At 46.1% G+C, this 17,069-nt stretch overlaps 1 protein-coding gene across 12 annotated transcripts in view; it reads right to left on the reverse strand.

Moving 5' to 3' along the window:
- Positions 1 to 17,069, reverse strand: part of LOC100030370 (biotin-dependent 3-methylcrotonyl-coenzyme A carboxylase beta1 subunit-like) — a 61,662-nt gene that overhangs the window by 5,412 nt on the left and 39,181 nt on the right. For 4 of the 12 annotated variants that reach the window (XM_056814951.1, XM_056814952.1, XM_056814949.1 and 1 more), the window contains 4 exons: positions 12,537 to 12,693; positions 10,610 to 10,732; positions 9,654 to 9,802; positions 4,806 to 8,230 (listed from right to left, as the gene is read on the reverse strand). In XM_056814951.1, the coding sequence (XP_056670929.1) occupies positions 7,879 to 8,230; positions 9,654 to 9,802; positions 10,610 to 10,732; positions 12,537 to 12,693 (781 nt within the window). In that variant the 3' untranslated portion in view covers positions 4,806 to 7,878. Of the gene's footprint in view, positions 1 to 615; positions 937 to 4,805; positions 8,231 to 9,653; positions 9,803 to 10,609; positions 11,205 to 12,536; positions 12,694 to 17,069 lie in introns of those variants that run through there. The other 8 variants (XM_056814954.1, XM_056814955.1, XM_056814950.1 and 5 more) reach the window with 8 other exon arrangements.

The raw sequence follows: 17,069 nt of genomic DNA on the forward strand, positions 1-17,069 counted from the left end.
CAGTAATATTTCACTTAGCCATTTGTAGCCAAGACTACAGGAAGTTGCCATAATATAAGAAGAAAAGAATTAGAATTCTATTTTGATGGGGAAATGTCATTCCGTTGTCTGATTTTTTTTCCTTCAGAGATATAGGGAGCCACCATGATAGTCAAGCTTTGTACTTGTTTGAGTACTTCGAAAGGAGTGTAGATACAAGGAAGTCCTACGACTTAAACATAAGTTAAGTGTTGCAACCTCGAGTCTCACTTTAATATTTCATGTGTTCTCTATTGGCACTATTCAGGTTTAGTCTGTGCTCCTTGTTTTTATCCCTTTTCCTGGAATCAGACACAAACATTAATCACAGTCCTATAATATTTTATCAATAAATGGCAGGTTCCCATAGTTTAAAGCTTTTAGGCATATATTGATATTATAGCAAGAGTATATATATTAACTTGTATTACTGCAGGGAAAAAAATAATATTAATATTAATTATGTGTACCTTCAGTACAAAAAAATGAGAAAAAAATCAAATATTCTGATCAAAAAATAAAAAGAAATAAGAAAAAATAAGGGAAAAAAATCAGTAATTCAATATATTCTTGAAAAAAAAACATCCATTTGTCTATGGATTATTATCTCCAATTCATATGATAAGATAGAGTCACAATTCATATGATAGGATAGAGTCAATCAGTCTCAGCAGAAGATGCTTTCTTCACATGTGAGCAGTGAATCCAAGAGTCTCTTTCTCCAATCTTTATAGATGTTGGAGTAGTTAATAATATTTGGAATGGTCCTTCCCATGAAGGTTGAGTTGCTCCAGTTCGCTTGAAATTCTTGATATAAACTTTATCTCCTGGGTTAAGGTCATGCAGAGAAAAGTCTAATGGTCCAGCTTGTACTGCAGCTCCGGATTCATGAAGTTCACGTAGTTTGTGCTGTAACTCCTGTATATAGGAAGCAATAGTAATATCTCCCCCTAATAGCGATGTATAAGCTGGGGAGAAAGGCTTAGCCTGTATAGGCGGATGTCCAAAAAGCATCTCAAATGGTGAAATATGTAAGTCTCCTCTAGGCCTGCTTCTAAGATAAAATAGGGCCAGAGGGAGAATTTCAGGCCATTTTAAATGGGTCTCCGTGCATAATTTGCCAATCATAGTCTTAAGTTCTTTATTCATCCTCTCCACTTGGCCTGAGCTCTGGGGGTGATATGGAACATGGAATTTTGGAGTTATCCCCAAGCAAGAATATATTTGATTTAAGACAGAATCGGTAAAATGACTCCCTCTATCGGAGTCAATACGTGCTGGTAGGCCAAAACGAGGAATAATTTCTTTTAAAAGTATCTTTGCAACAAAATCTGCTGTGGCTCGGGTCGTAGGAAATGCTTCCGGCCATCTGGTTAGTTGATCTACAATTACTAGACAAAATTTATAACATCCAGCCTTTGGCATTGTTATGAAATCTATCTGTAGATGTTCAAAAGGTGTGTAAGCCAGAGGACGTCCCCCAAAGGCTTTTCCACGATATGCATGTTGGTTATATGCCTGGCAAATAGGACAGGCTGAACATACTTTAGAGGCTACAGTAGTTATACCAGGGGCTATCCATACTCTCTTGACAGAGTCCACGATGCCCTGGGTGCCAAAATGACCATTTTTATGAATAGATTGGCAAATTTGGTTATAGAAACTTCTAGGGAGCAGAGGTTTTCCTTCAGGGTAACACCCATACTCCATTAATTTGTTTTGCTTTAAATTTTTGTTTCCATTTTTCCACTTCCTTTTCATTATAGGAGAGTGATAACTTTAAATTATCAGTGGTTGTTAATGTTAAAATTAATCCAGGTCCTTCTATGGCTGCTAGTTTTGCAGCGGCATCTGCTCGGTCATTTCCTCTAGAGACAGGGTCAGAGCCACCTGTATGGGCAGAGCAATGAACTACAGCTAGGGCTTTAGGCAGTTTGAGAGCAGAAAGAACTTCATTAATAATTTCTGCATTAGCTATGGATTTTCCAGCTGAGGTTAAAAATCCTCTTTGGAGCCATAGCATCCCGACTGAGTGACAAATGCTGAAAGCATATCTAGAATCCGTATAAATTGTTGCCTTTTTATCCTTGGCAATTATACAAGCTTGTTTTAGAGCTATGAGTTCTGCTCCTTGAGTGCTAATGTTAGAAGGTAGTGAAGCTGACCATTCAGTGGCAAATTCTGAGACTACGGCAGCTCCAGTGTAACGTATGCCATCCCTCATAAAAGAGGAACCATCGGTAAATAAAATCAGATCTGCATTTTCTAAGGGAGTGTCCAAGAGATTATCTCGAGGCTTTTCTGCCATGGACACTAATGTTTCACAGTTATGTAGTGGTTCTCCTGAAGTGGGTAAATCTGGAAGCAAGGTGGCAGGGTTAAGAGTTGAACAGCGTTTCAAGGTAATATTTTCACTATTTAATAAGGTTATTTCATACCTTGTAATTCTCTGATCCGAGAATGCCTGTGTTCTATGTTTTACCAATAATGCTTCAATCTCATGTGGGCACATTATTGTTAATGGACATCCCAATACTAAATCAACGGTTTTTGTTACTAGTAAGGCTGTAGCAGCTACTCCTCTAAGGCATGGTGGTGCTCCTGCTGCTACTGGGTCTAGTTGGGCAGAATAATAAGCAATTGGGCGCTGAGAAGGTCCCAAAGTCTGAGTTAACACACCAGAGGCTACTCCTCTTCGCTCATGCACATATAAGGTAAATGGCTTGTTGTAATCTGGGATGCCTAGAGCAGGGGCAGACATGATAGCCTTTTTCAGATCTGTTAGAGCTGACAAGTGTTCAGGCTCTAATTTGAGGGGTTCAGGAACCGAATCCTTTGTTAATGCTATAAGGGGTTTAGTGATTTCCCCATAGCAAGGAATCCATTGTCTACAAAACCCTGTTGCTCCTAAAATTGCTCTCAGCTGTTTCTTAGTGGTAGGAGCACTCAATTTTTGAATGTTCTCAATTCGTTTTGGAGAAATATAACGAGCACCCGCAGTCAAGATGAATCCCAAATATTCTACTTTTTGGAGACACCATTGAACTTTATCCTTAGAGATTTTATGTCCTCTTTTGTGCAATTCCAAAAGAAGGTGTTTGCTATCTTCTTGACATGTTTCTGCATCTGTTGAAGCCAAGAGTAGATCATCTACATATTTGATTAATTTGCTATTTTTAAATGTTATATTGTCTGTGTCTTGGCTCAAAATTTGCTCAAATAAGCTCGGACTTTCGACATAACCCTGTGGCAGCCGACACCAGGTATATTGTGAGCCCTTCCAGGTGAAAGCAAAAATATGCCTGGAGTTTTCATGTATTGGTATGGAAAAGAAAGCTGAACACAAGTCTACTACTGTAAAGTATGTAGCTGTGCTAGGAATAGATGAAATAATAGTATGTATGTTAGAAACTACGGAGTGTCTCTTTATAACATGATTATTCACTGCCCTTAGATCCTGTACGAATCTATAGATGTGCTTGCCATCGGGTCCTTTTTTTGGTTTTTTAATTGGCAGGATGGGCGTGTTGTATTCAGATTTGCAAGGGATTATTATTCCCTGTTCTATTAATGAGTTAATAACTGGTGTAATACCCTCAATTGCCTCCTTTGAGAGGGGATACTGAGGGATAGAAGGAGGTGGGCTAGATTTAGTTTTTATCTGCACAGGAACAGCAGATTTGAGTAAGCCTACGTCAGAAGAAGATGTGGCCCAAAGAGACTCCGGTATATCTTTAGGTATTTCAAAAATGGAAGGTTCTTTTGCCTCCTGGTTTTCCGAGAGAAGTACAGGGAGTAAATTTAAAGATTCCTCTGGTACTTCTAATGATAATGAGCCATCTGGGGAGCAGGTTATTGTGGCTCTGAGTTTGCATAGAAGGTCCCTCCCCAGCAAATTTAAAGGGGAGTCAGGCATCAAAAGGAAGGAGTGTTGTACCTCTAGGGGTCCTACAGACACCATTCTAGGAGGAAGTCTTTTAACTCTTTGGGTTATTCCTGATACTCCCATTACATTCTCTGAGCCAATAGAATAACATTGTAAATCAGGTGTTCTCTTTAATACAGACCAGGAAGCTCCGGTGTCTAATAGACAATCATAATAGGTGTTACCCACTTTTAAGGTAACATGGGGTTCATTAGTATGGGGAGGGCAGTGGATAGGGACAACGGGTAGTAGGACATCAGGGTCTGGGAAATCAAAGGTTGTATCCTCTGATTCCTGTGCCCCAGCCCCCCCCGGGCACCATCATTGTGTTTGGGATATTCCTTGGGCACCCCCCTGAAGGGCACCTCTCTGAGGGTCATTAGTACCTCGAGTAATTTTTGGACGAGCGCCATTTCTCATATATTGTTGAGTATTATCATTAAAATTTTCTTCAATTTGAGCATTGTCATTAAATTCCCAATTCCTATTTCTATAATTCTGGTTTCTAAAGTTCTTATTTCTATATTCATTATAGTTATTTCCATAGTCATTATTATAATTTCTAGAATTCTGGTTTCTATAACCATTATCATAATTTCTATAGTTATTATTTCTAAAACTATTATTAAACTGTGTATTCCTTCCAAACATCTTAAGAAAGGTTCTACATTCCATCATTTTGTGGCCCTTCTTCTCACAGAAGTGGCAAGTAATGGATTGATAATTGGATTTCTGGAGAGGGGCAATTGTCGTTGGTTCATTATCATGCCCACTTTCTAATTTAGTTATCCTATCTATTACACATCTCATTTTTTTCTTCATTTCCTCCATGTCATCATTATTCTCTTTCTCCTTTTCTTCGTTTCCCTTAAAAACATATATAGCTGTTTTTCGCAATTCTTCAAGGTCCATATCTGACCATCTTGGGCATTGTGTTTTAAAATAATTTTTAATTACTTTGCAAGAATTATTTACAAATATTCTTCTAACTTGTCTTAAACTATTCTCTTTATTTAAGTCCCAATCTAAGTATCTGTCCCCAAACTCGATAATTCTGTCCATAAATCTGGAGGGTGTTTCGTTTTCCTTTTGCTTAATTTTTTCCAGTTCCATCCACTTATCTGTACTGTCCGCACATTCCTTCATGGCCGTGAGGATGGCCTCTCTACAACGGTATAGTTGTAGATAGTCCTCAGGATTATTATAGTCCCATTCGGGATCCTGAGATGGCCAATGTGCTGCATTACGCCCCCGGGTTTTGTTGACATGAGCAATTATTTTATTTTTTTCACGTTCACTTAAAAAAGCCTGTAGTAAGCTCTCAACGTCCTTGTAAGACGGATTATATTGAAAAAATATGTCTCCCATCTTTTTTGTTACTAGAAAAGGATCTTGTTCATATGTGGGGATATTTCGTGTAAATTCATTTATTTCTTGGGGAGTAAACGGTATCCTATGTCTTAAAGTCACCACATCCCCATTTCGTCCTATTTCAGGTACTTCTCTTAGAGGAAACAGGCCTCTAGTTGAATTTTGCACCTGTGGGTCAGTTTGACAAGGACAGGTTTCTCTAGGAGGACAAGATCTCCCTTGCATTGGAATTTGGTTTTCTGTAGGAGAAGGAACATGAGAAGCTGGGATTGCAGGGGAAGGGTTTTGGGGATTAAATTCAGACAAGATTTGCACTGCACGAGAGAAGCAGTCTGTTAACTGAGCTATAGGGAAGGTGTTTTCCATCTCTATTTCAGGGAAGGAAATTTCCTCATTCAAAGGTTCAGAAACAGGTCTGTTTCTGGTAGAGTGGGTGTTTTCCCATTGATCCTGTAAGAAACATTTTAGATCTTCTAATTGGGCTTGCATTTTATCCTCAATTTTTCCTATTTTATCTTCCATATCTCCCATTTTATCCTCAATATTTCCTATTTTATTCTCAATATTTCCTATTTTATCCTCAAGTTTTTCTATTTTATTCTCAATATTTCCTATTTTATCCTCAATTTTTTCTATTGTATCCTCAATTTTTTCTATTGTATCCTCAATTTTTTCTATTTTATCCTCAATATTTTCTATTTTATCCTCAATATTTTCTATTTTATCCTCATTTTTTTCTATTTTATCCTCAACATTTTTTATTTTTTCATCTCTAAATATAGTATTGAGGAGTACAAAAATGACAGTACCTATTAATATAAAAATTTGGAGGTATCCTTCATTCCTCAATGCCCCTAATTCTTCAGCTGCCATATAATTGTCAAAGAATGTAGTACTCATTTTTATATGTATATTTTGTAATTTCACAAAACACGTGGGGAGCAGGGCAAAGCAACAAACTTTCCACAGGGTTTTTTTTTTTTAATGCAGGAAGTTGTTCCTTAAGGGAAAGGATATTTAGAAACAGTTCTTCCAGCCAGGACTTTAGAGTCCTGTTGCTGAGATTTAAAAACAGCTGTTTTCTGTCTATCAGAGTCACACAGCTGGGAAGTATCTGAGGTCCGATTTGAACCCAGGACCTTCTGCCTCTAGGGATGGCTCTCAATCCGCTGAGCTACCCAGCTGTCCCTTAAGATTAAAGGGAAGAAAAAGAAAAAACTGCTGATTCCAATTTAACTTAAGGAGAAAAGAGAAAAAGTTTTTTATACTCACGTGTTCTAGCAGCTGTGTCTTTAAGCCAAGTTTTTTTGTTAAAAAAAAAGAACTAAGTGGTGAAACAGTATAGTAAAAAGGCAAGGAAAAAGTTTTATTGAGAGGATTCTTTAGACTCCCGTGTGGTCAGCCACAATGTTACAAGGGAATCACTTTAAAAGACTGATATATATTAATTTAAGGTCGCCAAGGAATCAGCTATGTAATTCCTAAATGAAAAACTCAAGTCAGCCGTCAGCCTTTTTTGGAGTTTAATTACAATAGGAGCAAGAAAGGAATTAGAGATATATATAGAGAGAGAAAGGGGAGAGAAGGGAATAGGGCTTAAATACCCCCTCTGTTTAGGCTGGGCCAAAAGGCCCAAGCCCTTAGATAGCTGGGGCAAAGAAAAGAGATCAGTCCCTATTACTCACGTGACCAAAATGGAGAAACAGTCTCAGAGGCCCCCACCTTCAGCTTCCTTCAGAGCAAGCTTCCTCCGAGAGCCCAGGAACCACACCGACCAAACTCAATCCTCCCTCCCGAGTCTCCAGACCCTCCTATCTTTAAGGACACCATCCAAGTTGCCTCCCCTCAGTCCTCACATCTACCAATCACTCTTCATCAATTTCCCTGTCAATGGAGGCTCTCCCTTAACCCAGGACCGCCCAGAGGTTTCTGGCTTTTGCACATGTCTGTTGAAGGTCATATTTTCAAATGATTAAATCTTTACTCTTTTGTTACAGCCCTTTCTAAATCCTGTTAACTTGAGTATGGTAGAGATTGGAATAATTAAATTTTGATCTAGGCTGCAGCCCTTACTCAATCCTATTAGGACTGAATAGGGTGGAGATTTATTCCAAGTATCTCCATTGTATCAATTCTAAATCAATCAAGACTCAAAGAAATTCCTGTTCTATGCTTAAGCATAGGTCAAAGTCCTTTCCATTGTTCAGCAAAGGGTTTCTGTCCTAAAGTACTCTTAAGAAGGGAAGAGAAGGAACCTCCCATGCCAATGGAGTTCCCATTCCAATAGACTATCAGTAAGAAATTTTCCAAGTATGAAATATCCCAATGGTGAAATTTCCAACATTTATAAGTCTAAGGAATTTTGAGGTTTACAAGCCACATAGCCAGTATGCATCGCAGGTAGGATTTGAACCCAGATCTCATTGGCAGCCTCTTTCTCTCCACTACTGCACGCCACATGACCAAAGGAGCTTGGCGACTCTGGTTCTGTCTACACATAAACCACTGGGGGAGGAAGAGTCCCCAGGGAGGTCAGTCAGAGTTGGCCGTTGGAGCTCTTTCATCTAAACGACTGTCTGGCAGATGAAGCGGATGCGCGCTCCTGACCTCCCAGGGAAGGCGCGGAAAAAGCACACCCGAGACCTGACTTCTTCTGGTCCCTCCACACAAGCATCAGCGCAGACGCTGAGCCGCCCCGACCCCAGCAGGCAGAGCGCCGGGAGCTCACCTCTCTGGAGCGCTGGGGCAGGATCACGCCGTCGTCCCACAGCCGGGCGGACGAGTAAAAGGCCGAGCTTTCCTTCTCCAGCCTGAGCAAGAGAGCAGGAAGGCGGCCGCTGACACACAGCTCCCTCGGTCGGAGCAGCCCTTGGACCACGCCGGCCAAGCGGCAGCCTCTCTGCTAGGAACCCGGAGCTAGAAGCAAAGCAAAGCAGCCCCTGCCTGCCCTCAGCGACACTGCGGTCTAAGTGGCCCGCAAGCAACGCCAGGAGGCCGCAGCTGAAGGGAAAACCTACCACAGCTGCAGGAAGGGGTCGAGGGACTATGGGGCAAAGGAGCCCTTCCTAAGAGCCGAGGCCGGTTTGAGTCCTGCCTCTGGGGATCTGGAGCCGAAGCTTGGGAGGGAAAGTAGAACTGAAGAGAGACAAGTGTAACGGACAGATGGATGGATGGATGGATGGATGGATGGATGGATGGATGGATGGATGGATAGACAGACAGGCGGGCGGATGGACAGATGGATGGATGGATGGAAGGATGGATGGATGGATGGAAGGATGGATGGATGGATAGATGGATGATGGATGGATGGATAGACAGACAGACAGGCGGACGGACAGACAGATGGATGGATGGATGGATGGATGGATGGATGAAAGGATGGATGGATGGATGGATAGACAGACAGGTGGGCGGATGGACAGATGGATGGATGGATGGAAGGATGGATGGATGGATGGATGGATGGATGGATGGAAGGATGGATAGATGGATGATGGATGGATGGATAGACAGACAGACAGGCGGACGGACAGACAGATGGATGGATGGATGGATGGATGGATGGATGGATGGATGGATGGATGAATGGATGATGGATGGATGGATGGATAGACAGACAGACAGGTGGAAGGACAGACAGACGGATGGATGGATGGATGGATGGATGGATGGATGAATAGACAGACAGACAGACAGATAGATAGAGATAGATGCATGGTAACTTTTTCATTTTATGGATAAATAAAGAGAAGCCCATATGAGTGAAGTGACTTTCCAAGGGCACAGAGTATATATAGTAAAAAGAACCAAGATTCAAACTTGACCCTATATTCATGAAATATTCAGATCTTTCAAACCTGAATCTAGTGTTCAATTCAACAACTATTTTAAAAATTCCTGTCCAGAGGGCAGTTGAGTAGCTCAGTGGATGGAAAGCCAGGCCTAGAGATGGGAGGTCCTGGGTTCAAATCTGGCCTCAGACACTTCCCAGCTGTGTGACCCTGGGCAAGTCACTTGACCCCCATTGCCTAGACCTCACCACTCTTCTGCCTTGGAACCAGCACACAGTATCAATTCCAAGACGGAAGGTGAGGGTTTTATTTAAAAAACAAAAAAAAAACAACTTCCTGTCCAGTGCTGCTTTTGCAAAGCCAAACAACAAAAATACTCCTTGCTCCATGGGATAAATGTCTTTTATCTGAGGAATGTTAGGAAAGAAGCCATGAAAAAAGCTGAAGTGAATTCTCTCTCCTAAATCTGATTATTTCTGTTCCTTACTCTAATGGGCCAGGGCCATCAGCAGAAAGTCAGCAGAATGGGGGACCTCAAAACTCACTTTTTTCCCAGATTCTTTCGTGTGGATTTGTCCATAGAGAAGTGTTCATCTCCTTCCAGGAAGTCAGTCGTGAGAGATCTGTAGTCCACAAGAGCAACTCTTGCATTGGGCCACAGGAACAAGAAATTAGGGTCGAATGATCTCCCACACTAAAAATGAGCCATTCACCAGAGAAATGTTAAAAATAAATTGTCATTTGTGTATATCATACCAACAATGAGAGCACCGTTGGTCTAGGGATGGGAGGAGCTTAAATATCATCCAGTTCAATTCCCTCGTGTTATAGACAAGGAAACTGAGGCACCAAGAGGTTGGCCAAAGTTCACATAAGAAATGCCTGACATAGGATTATCATCTCGACTCTCTCTAACTCCAAATCCATCACTCTCCACAGCCTCCCAGACACCATAATTCCTTTACTTGCCTGAAAGAAGACATACTTAAACTCTGACTTTACGTACCCAATAGGAAAGTTGATGTGACATAGTACATAGAATATTGGTCATGGAGTCAAAAAGATTTGTGTCTAATTCCTGCCTCAGGCACTTACTCGCGTTGTGATCAGTCACTTCATTGATCTACACCTCATTTCCATCCAGTTGGTGCCCAATTTCCCCCAGAGACCTTGGGTACAAATGGGAGAATGTCTCACATTTCGGTGAGGGTGAGGGAGAAGGCATTTGTACCAATGACTGTTCCTATTCCACTGTCTTAGTAAATACCTTTGCTAAACAATCTACCGGCTGCTTGTTAACGGAAAGCGCACTGATGGGGATCCATGGACAAGAGCGTTATTATCCCTAGAACTCTGAGACGTGATAGGATCGGAGCTGTCTCAGCAAAGAGTGTGGGAGTTGGGGAAGTTGTCTCTGACAAGGTGCTCCACTTGTTTCGGGGGAGCTCAGGAAGTTCATGAATGCGAGGCGTCATTGGCCCAATAACCAGTATTGACCTACCATGGCATAGCTGTCATTCCCAAAATTGCCACCGATAACCAGCGTTATCTTGGGGACTTCTGCACAAGCAATGGTGGCCATCATACAGGCCTGGGCTTTGCATCTCCTGCCAAGGTCCTCTGCCTGAGGTGAAAGAGGAGAAGATAAGTCACAAGGACCATTTTTCTAAGCAATCATCTTTTCTAAACGAAAAGCAAGAACTTGGCCATCGGAATGGAGAAGCCTTGACTGGCTTCTCAGTCAAGATTCAACATGTCTGCTAGACTGGGGGTTCCACGGTCCCCTCTGAGCAGGCCGAGGGTGCAGTGGAGACAGCAGTGGCCCTAGGTTGTCTTTCCAGCTTTTCCAAGGAACCTGGGGCATTCCTCAAGCTACGGAACCTTCGGACTTCTCTGAGACTCAGTTATCTGGGAATGGTGTGTGAAACATGATTGCTGCCGTTAAAAAATTGAGTTGTTTCCGGAAGCTTCGTAGAGCGGAGCGATCCCTGGAGTTGGAGTCAGTGGAGATCTGGGCCCAAATCTTGGTTCTGAGTCTTACCAGCTGAATGGCCATGGGCACGTGCCTTTACCTCTCTGATCCTCGATCTCCTCATCTGTAAAATAGGGCTGATTGTACTTGTGCCACCCGCCTCCCAGGACTTTGTGAGGAAGACATAATTCAAGTTATTATTCCCAGCATGGCGCCCTAGGAACAGCAACTGGTCATTTCTGGCCTTGACTGGACCGGCCAGTCTACGGCAAACAAAAAGGGGAAGGGAAGCCAGCAGGACCATCACAAAGGAGTGGAAGAAGGACCGTGGAAGAGGGGTGAGGATGTGAGGTGCCAGATGGCCAGGGGCCGGAGGGACGCAGAGACCAGGAATTCTGAGCACCAAAGACTTGGACATCTCCGAGTCTGACATTCCCACCACTGCATTCTACAAAGGAGGAGAACAAAGCCCAGGAGGAGGCCAAGGGTCTTGCCCAAGGCCAAGCTGCTACATCCTGACTCCAAATCCCACCAGTCTTTCCAACACATCAGGCCACTGGGAAAGGCGTCAGGTAGTCATTCGTGACACCCAACTGTGGACAACAAAGGGGGAACAGCAGGAAGAACGTTAGGCTTGGAATCAGGAAGTCCTGAGTTTGAATCCTTCCTCAAGCACATTTCCTAGTGATGGGTCTATGAGCAAGTCCATTAAACCCCTTTCAGCCTCAATTTCCTCATCTGTTAAATGGAAACACTAACAGCAGCAACCCCTGGGATTGTTGCAAGGATCCAATGAGATAACCTGTGCTTAGAGGAGGGAGGATGGACTCAAACCAAGCTGGAGAGGACCAAGGAGGGAACTTATTTTGCTCGACTCTGCAGACTTGCTCTAATGGTTTTGTTTTTGTTTTCTTTTTTCCTCCTTTTTGGGCATGAAGCTGGTGGGGAGGGCAGGAAATACATGTTTGGTGATCTTAAAAAATGTCATCGTGGAGGGGAGAGGAAGAACGGAAACCCGAGTCTTCTGATTCTGCAGTCCAGGGATCCTTCGAATAAAGGGTTGCACGGCAGGAGCAATTGATCTTGAGTTACAAGACTTTGACTTGAGTCCCTGCTCTGCTGTTCCCTAGCTGTGAGACCTTGGGCAAGTCATGGCAAGTTTAAAAGTATTGGTTCCAAGGCGGAAGAGCAGTAAGGACTCTGTCATGGGGATGAAGTGACTTGCCCAGAGTCGCACAGCTAGGCAATGTCTGAGGCCTGATTTGAACCCAGGACCCCCCTCTGCAGGCCTGGATCTCTATGCGCTGAGCTGCCTAGCTGCCCACGACTTCTTGGACCATCCCTCGAGTTGCTGGTTGTTGAACCTGAACGAGGTGATGGGTGCAAACGTGAAGCCTTCTACAGAGGCCCTCTGTCTGCCATGGCTGCAGCTCTCCTCCCCGGGAAGACCTCGTACCTGGGCTGGGCTCGTGCACGCCGACGTCTGCGGGACGGTGTTCAGCAGGAACAGGAGGGGGACGTTCCGGTGCCTGCACAGACGGACAAAGTGGCTGCCCTTGAGGGACGCCTGATAGCTTAACTCCCCATTGCTGGCCACGAGGCCGACGAGGTGCCTGTGAAACAAAGACAGAAAGGCAAGACGCCCTCTTTGGTGCCCTTTGGACCACCACGTGAGGGCGAAAAAGTGCGGACGGATCCACACTGGGTGCCACTCTGCGGCCACGGCTCTGTCCCTGGGAGGGCGCCAGCGTGGCATCCTGGACTCATGCCAGCCAGTGCCGGGGGGCTTTGTGACCTGTAGGCTCTCTGGGCCTCGGCTTCCTTATGTGCAAAGTGAAGATAACGATAGTCGTGAGGACCAAAGGCCATAAGATGTGTAGAGGGCTTTGGAACTGCTTTGCTAGAGACGCGAGCTACTGCTGTTAGTCACCCCACCAGCAAGCTTCACGGAGTCCTCCTGGGATGCTCGAGCCAGGCAGAGACCAGCCAGCCGGTCATCCTGGCCCGGAGAAGCCCCCGGCGGGGTCTCGCTCAGGGGCCTCGTCAGACTCTCCTCATTCAGCGTAGGAGGAAATCGCCACCGAAGGCGAAATGGCTTGTCCCCAGCCCGGTCAGAGGCGGCCCAGCATCAGCACCACCTAACGGAGCTGCGAAAAGACGACAGTCTTGCCCAACAGCCCAGCCACACACCTGGTTCACCCTGCGCCAGGCACTGCATCCCCTGCAAGCCGAAGGTCTCTTTATACCTGGAATGCAAGGACAGCTCCATAGGAGGAAAACTCAGCCTAACTGGCTGGGGCCGGTCTCTTCAGAGAAAAAGCAGCTGTTAAAAGAGTCAGCCTTTCACTCACCACCTGTCAGTCCAGTCAGCAGATGCTTTATCAGCCTCACCTGATAAGTGGGAGGAAGGAGGGAAGGAAGGAAGGAAGGAAGGAAGGAAGGAAGGAAGGAAGGAAGGAAGGAAGGAAGGAAGGAAGGAAGGAAGGAAGGAAGGCGGGAAGGAAAGAAGGAGGGAAGGAAGGAAGGAAGGAAAGGAGGAAGGAAGGAAGGAAGGAAGGAAGGAAGGAAGGAAGGAAGGAAGGAAGGAAGGTGGGAAGGAAAGAAGGAGGGAAGGAAGGAAGGAGGGAAGGAAGGAAGGAAGGAAGGAAGGAAGGAAGGAAGGAAGGAAGGAAGGAAGGAAGGGAGGAAGGAAGGAAGGAAGGGAGGAAGGAAGGAAGGAAGGGAGGAAGGAAGGGAGGAAGGAAGGAAGGAAAGGAGGAAGGAAGGAAGGAAGGGAGGAAGGAAGGAAGGGAGGGAGGAAGGAAGGAAGGAAGGAAGGAAGGAAGGAAGGAAGGAAGGAAGGAAGGAAGGAAGGAAGGAAGGCGGGAAGGAAAGAAGGAGGGAAGGAAGGAAGGAAGGAAAGGAGGAAGGAAGGAAGGAAGGAAGGAAGGAAGGAAGGCAGGAAGGAAAGAAGGAGGGAAGGAAGGAAGGAAAGGAGGAAGGAAGGAAGGAAGGAAAGGAGGAAGGAAGGAAGGAAGGAAGGAAGGAAGGAAGGAAGGAAGGAAGGAGGAAGGAAGGAAGGAAGGAAGGAAGGCGGGAAGGAAAGAAGGAGGGAAGGAAGGAAGGAAGGAAAGGAGGAAGGAAGGAAGGAAGGAAGGAAGGAAGGAAGGAAGGTGGGAAGGAAAGAAGGAGGGAAGGAAGGAAGGAGGGAAGGAAGGAAGGAAGGAAGGAAGGAAGGAAGGAAGGAAGGAAGGAAGGAAGGAAGGAAGGAAGGGAGGAAGGAAGGGAGGAAGGAAGGAAGGAAAGGAGGAAGGAAGGAAGGAAGGGAGGAAGGAAGGAAGGGAGGGAGGAAGGAAGGAAGGAAGGAAGGAAGGAAGGAAGGAAGGAAGGAAGGAAGGAAGGCGGGAAGGAAAGAAGGAGGGAAGGAAGGAAGGAAGGAAAGGAGGAAGGAAGGAAGGAAGGAAGGAAGGAAGGAAGGAAGGCAGGAAGGAAAGAAGGAGGGAAGGAAGGAAGGAAGGAAAGGAGGAAGGAAGGAAGGAAGGAAGGAAGGAAGGAAGGAAGGAAGGAAGGAAGGAAGGAAGGAAGGAAGGAGGAAGGAAGGAAGGAAGGAAGGAAGGAAGGCGGGAAGGAAAGAAGGAGGGAAGGAAGGAAGGAAGGAAAGGAGGAAGGAAGGAAGGAAGGAAGGAAGGAAGGAAGGAAGGTGGGAAGGAAAGGAGGGAAAGAAGGAAGGAGGGAAGGAAGGAAGGAAGGAAGGAAGGAAGGAAGGAAGGAAGGAAGGAAGGAAGGAAGGAAGGGAGGAAGGAAGGGAGGAAGGAAGGAACGAAAGGAGGAAGGAAGGAAGGAAGGGAGGAAGGAAGGAAGGGAGGGAGGAAGGAAGGAAGGAAGGAAGGAAGGAAGGAAGGAAGGAAGGAAGGAAGGAAGGAAGGAAGGGAGGAAGGAAGGGAGGAAGGAAGGAAGGAAAGGAGGAAGGAAGGAAGGAAGGAAGGGAGGGAGGGAGGAAGGGAGGGAGGGAGGGAGGGAGGGAGGGAGGGAGGGAGGGAGGGAGGGAGGGAGGGAAGGAAGGAAGGAAGGAAGGAAGGAAGGAAGGAAGGAAGGAAGGAAGGAAGGAAGGAAGGAAGGAAGGAAGGAAGGAAGGAAGGAAGGAAGGAAGGAAGGAAGGAAGGAAGGAAGGAAGGAAGGAAGGAAGGAAGGAAGGAAGGAAGGAAGGAAGGAGGAAGGGAGGGAAGGAGGGAGGGAAGGGAGGGAGGGAGGAAGGGACGGAGTTTTTATTAAGGGCTGACCCTGAGCGCAGCACTTTTCTAAGCACTGAGGATACAGATGCCAACAAAGACAGTGAGCCCTCGGGGAGCTTGCCATCTGGCCCCACCCCTTTTTTCTCGAAGTCTCGCGTTTGCTTTTTCACGACGTGGCAATGAAGCCCCAATGAAGCCCAGGCACAACAGCTTAGCAGAATCAACGCCGGGAGCCCAGGGCCCCTGAGGGGCTCCTCCTGAGCAGGGGCTCCCAGTAGCACCCTCTCATTTCCCGAGGGGCGGAGTAAGAAGTGGAATGGCAGACTCTGGTGCCAAACCAGGGCCGCAGCCATCCCTATCTGTCCCTGAAACAAGTTGGTTGCTTTGGAAACTGTTGCAGATGGATGAAAAACTGCCCGCTCTGCCCCTCCCCCCAGCTTGTTTTGTTTCCTGCTTCATTGAAGGTGCCCAGCAGTGCCCCGGGATGACGCGGGAGCAGCCAATGGGGCGGGTTTTCCGGAACTGGGACCCCCAGCCTGCACCCCGCTTCCATTTCCCTCCCTCACGCGGAGGGGGGGGGGGTTGGGGAGCTCCCGGAAGTCCCACTCCCACACCGGAAGGTCCCGGCTTCTCCCTCAAAAGCATCCAAATGAGGGCGCCATCTGGGAGCTCCAAAATAATCCGTCTTCAGTGACTTCGCCAGCTTGGGGTGGCTCCGGGAGCTAAACTGGGAGCACAAAGCCTGGAGCGGACTCCTAAAGGTTTCCGGGGAGGAGACGGAAGAGCTACGACATCGTCCGGCGAGGTCGGGGACAAGAAGGGCGCTGACGCTGCTGGCACACACACGCCCTTGTTTTAACAGATGAGGAAAATGAGGCACAGAAGTCAAAGCAGTTTCTGAAAGTCCCACAAGTAGTAAAATCAGAGACAAGATTCGAACCCATGTCCTCTAATTCCAGCATCAGTATTTCCCTTGATCCACCGGAGAAAATTGTTTCTACCAATGCAGGTGAATGTCCATTCTACAACTTACACCCCTGCAGAACTGCTTGAGCTGGGTAGAACAGTAAGTCAGGAAGACCTGAGTTCAAGTCTAGCCCTCAGACACTGTGACTCCCGGGAAATCGCTTCACCTTTTGCTTCAGATTCAACTATAAAACGGGCTTCCTAAGAGCGCCCACCTTTCAGGGTTGTTGAGGATCAGCCGAGCCACATTAGCACTCTGGCTGGCACAAGGACGCCTTGGAATGTGATGATTATTATTGACAAATCACCTCCCGCCCATCCAAAGATGAGACGCTCTCCTGGATACCTGGGCGAGGACGGAGGGCACCAGCCATTGACCAAAGGCTCAGTTAGACCAAGTAGGGAAAGTCCTTGGAAGTCACTGGCTGAATCAGAGGGAAAATGAGTGGAAATCTGCTACCTGAACAGGTCTTGGCTCTTCTCTTTGGGAAGGAGAGAGCAGGATGCACATCGATTCCAGGAGTAAGGAGGAGCCGGCCCTTTGGTCCTGCCAAATCTGGGAAATGGGTGCATTTCCAGCCGTCCTTGTTTAATCAACAGAAGCTGGAGGGGGTCTGGAGGAGGGCAACCAGGGTGGCCACCAGAGAATGAGGTGAAGAGACTGGGACAGAGAAAGCTTGGGGAAGGGATCTCAGCACAAAAGCTGCCATTAGAAGTGGGATTTGGGTTGCTCTGCTTGGACCTGGTGGTAAGAACCAGGGGCATGCATTTAAAAGCTGCAAAGGGGGATATTAAGACTGGACATCAGGGGG

Source organism: Monodelphis domestica, chromosome 2 (genome assembly GCF_027887165.1).
Source record: "Monodelphis domestica isolate mMonDom1 chromosome 2, mMonDom1.pri, whole genome shotgun sequence".
Lineage (NCBI taxonomy): Eukaryota > Metazoa > Chordata > Mammalia > Didelphimorphia > Didelphidae > Monodelphis > Monodelphis domestica.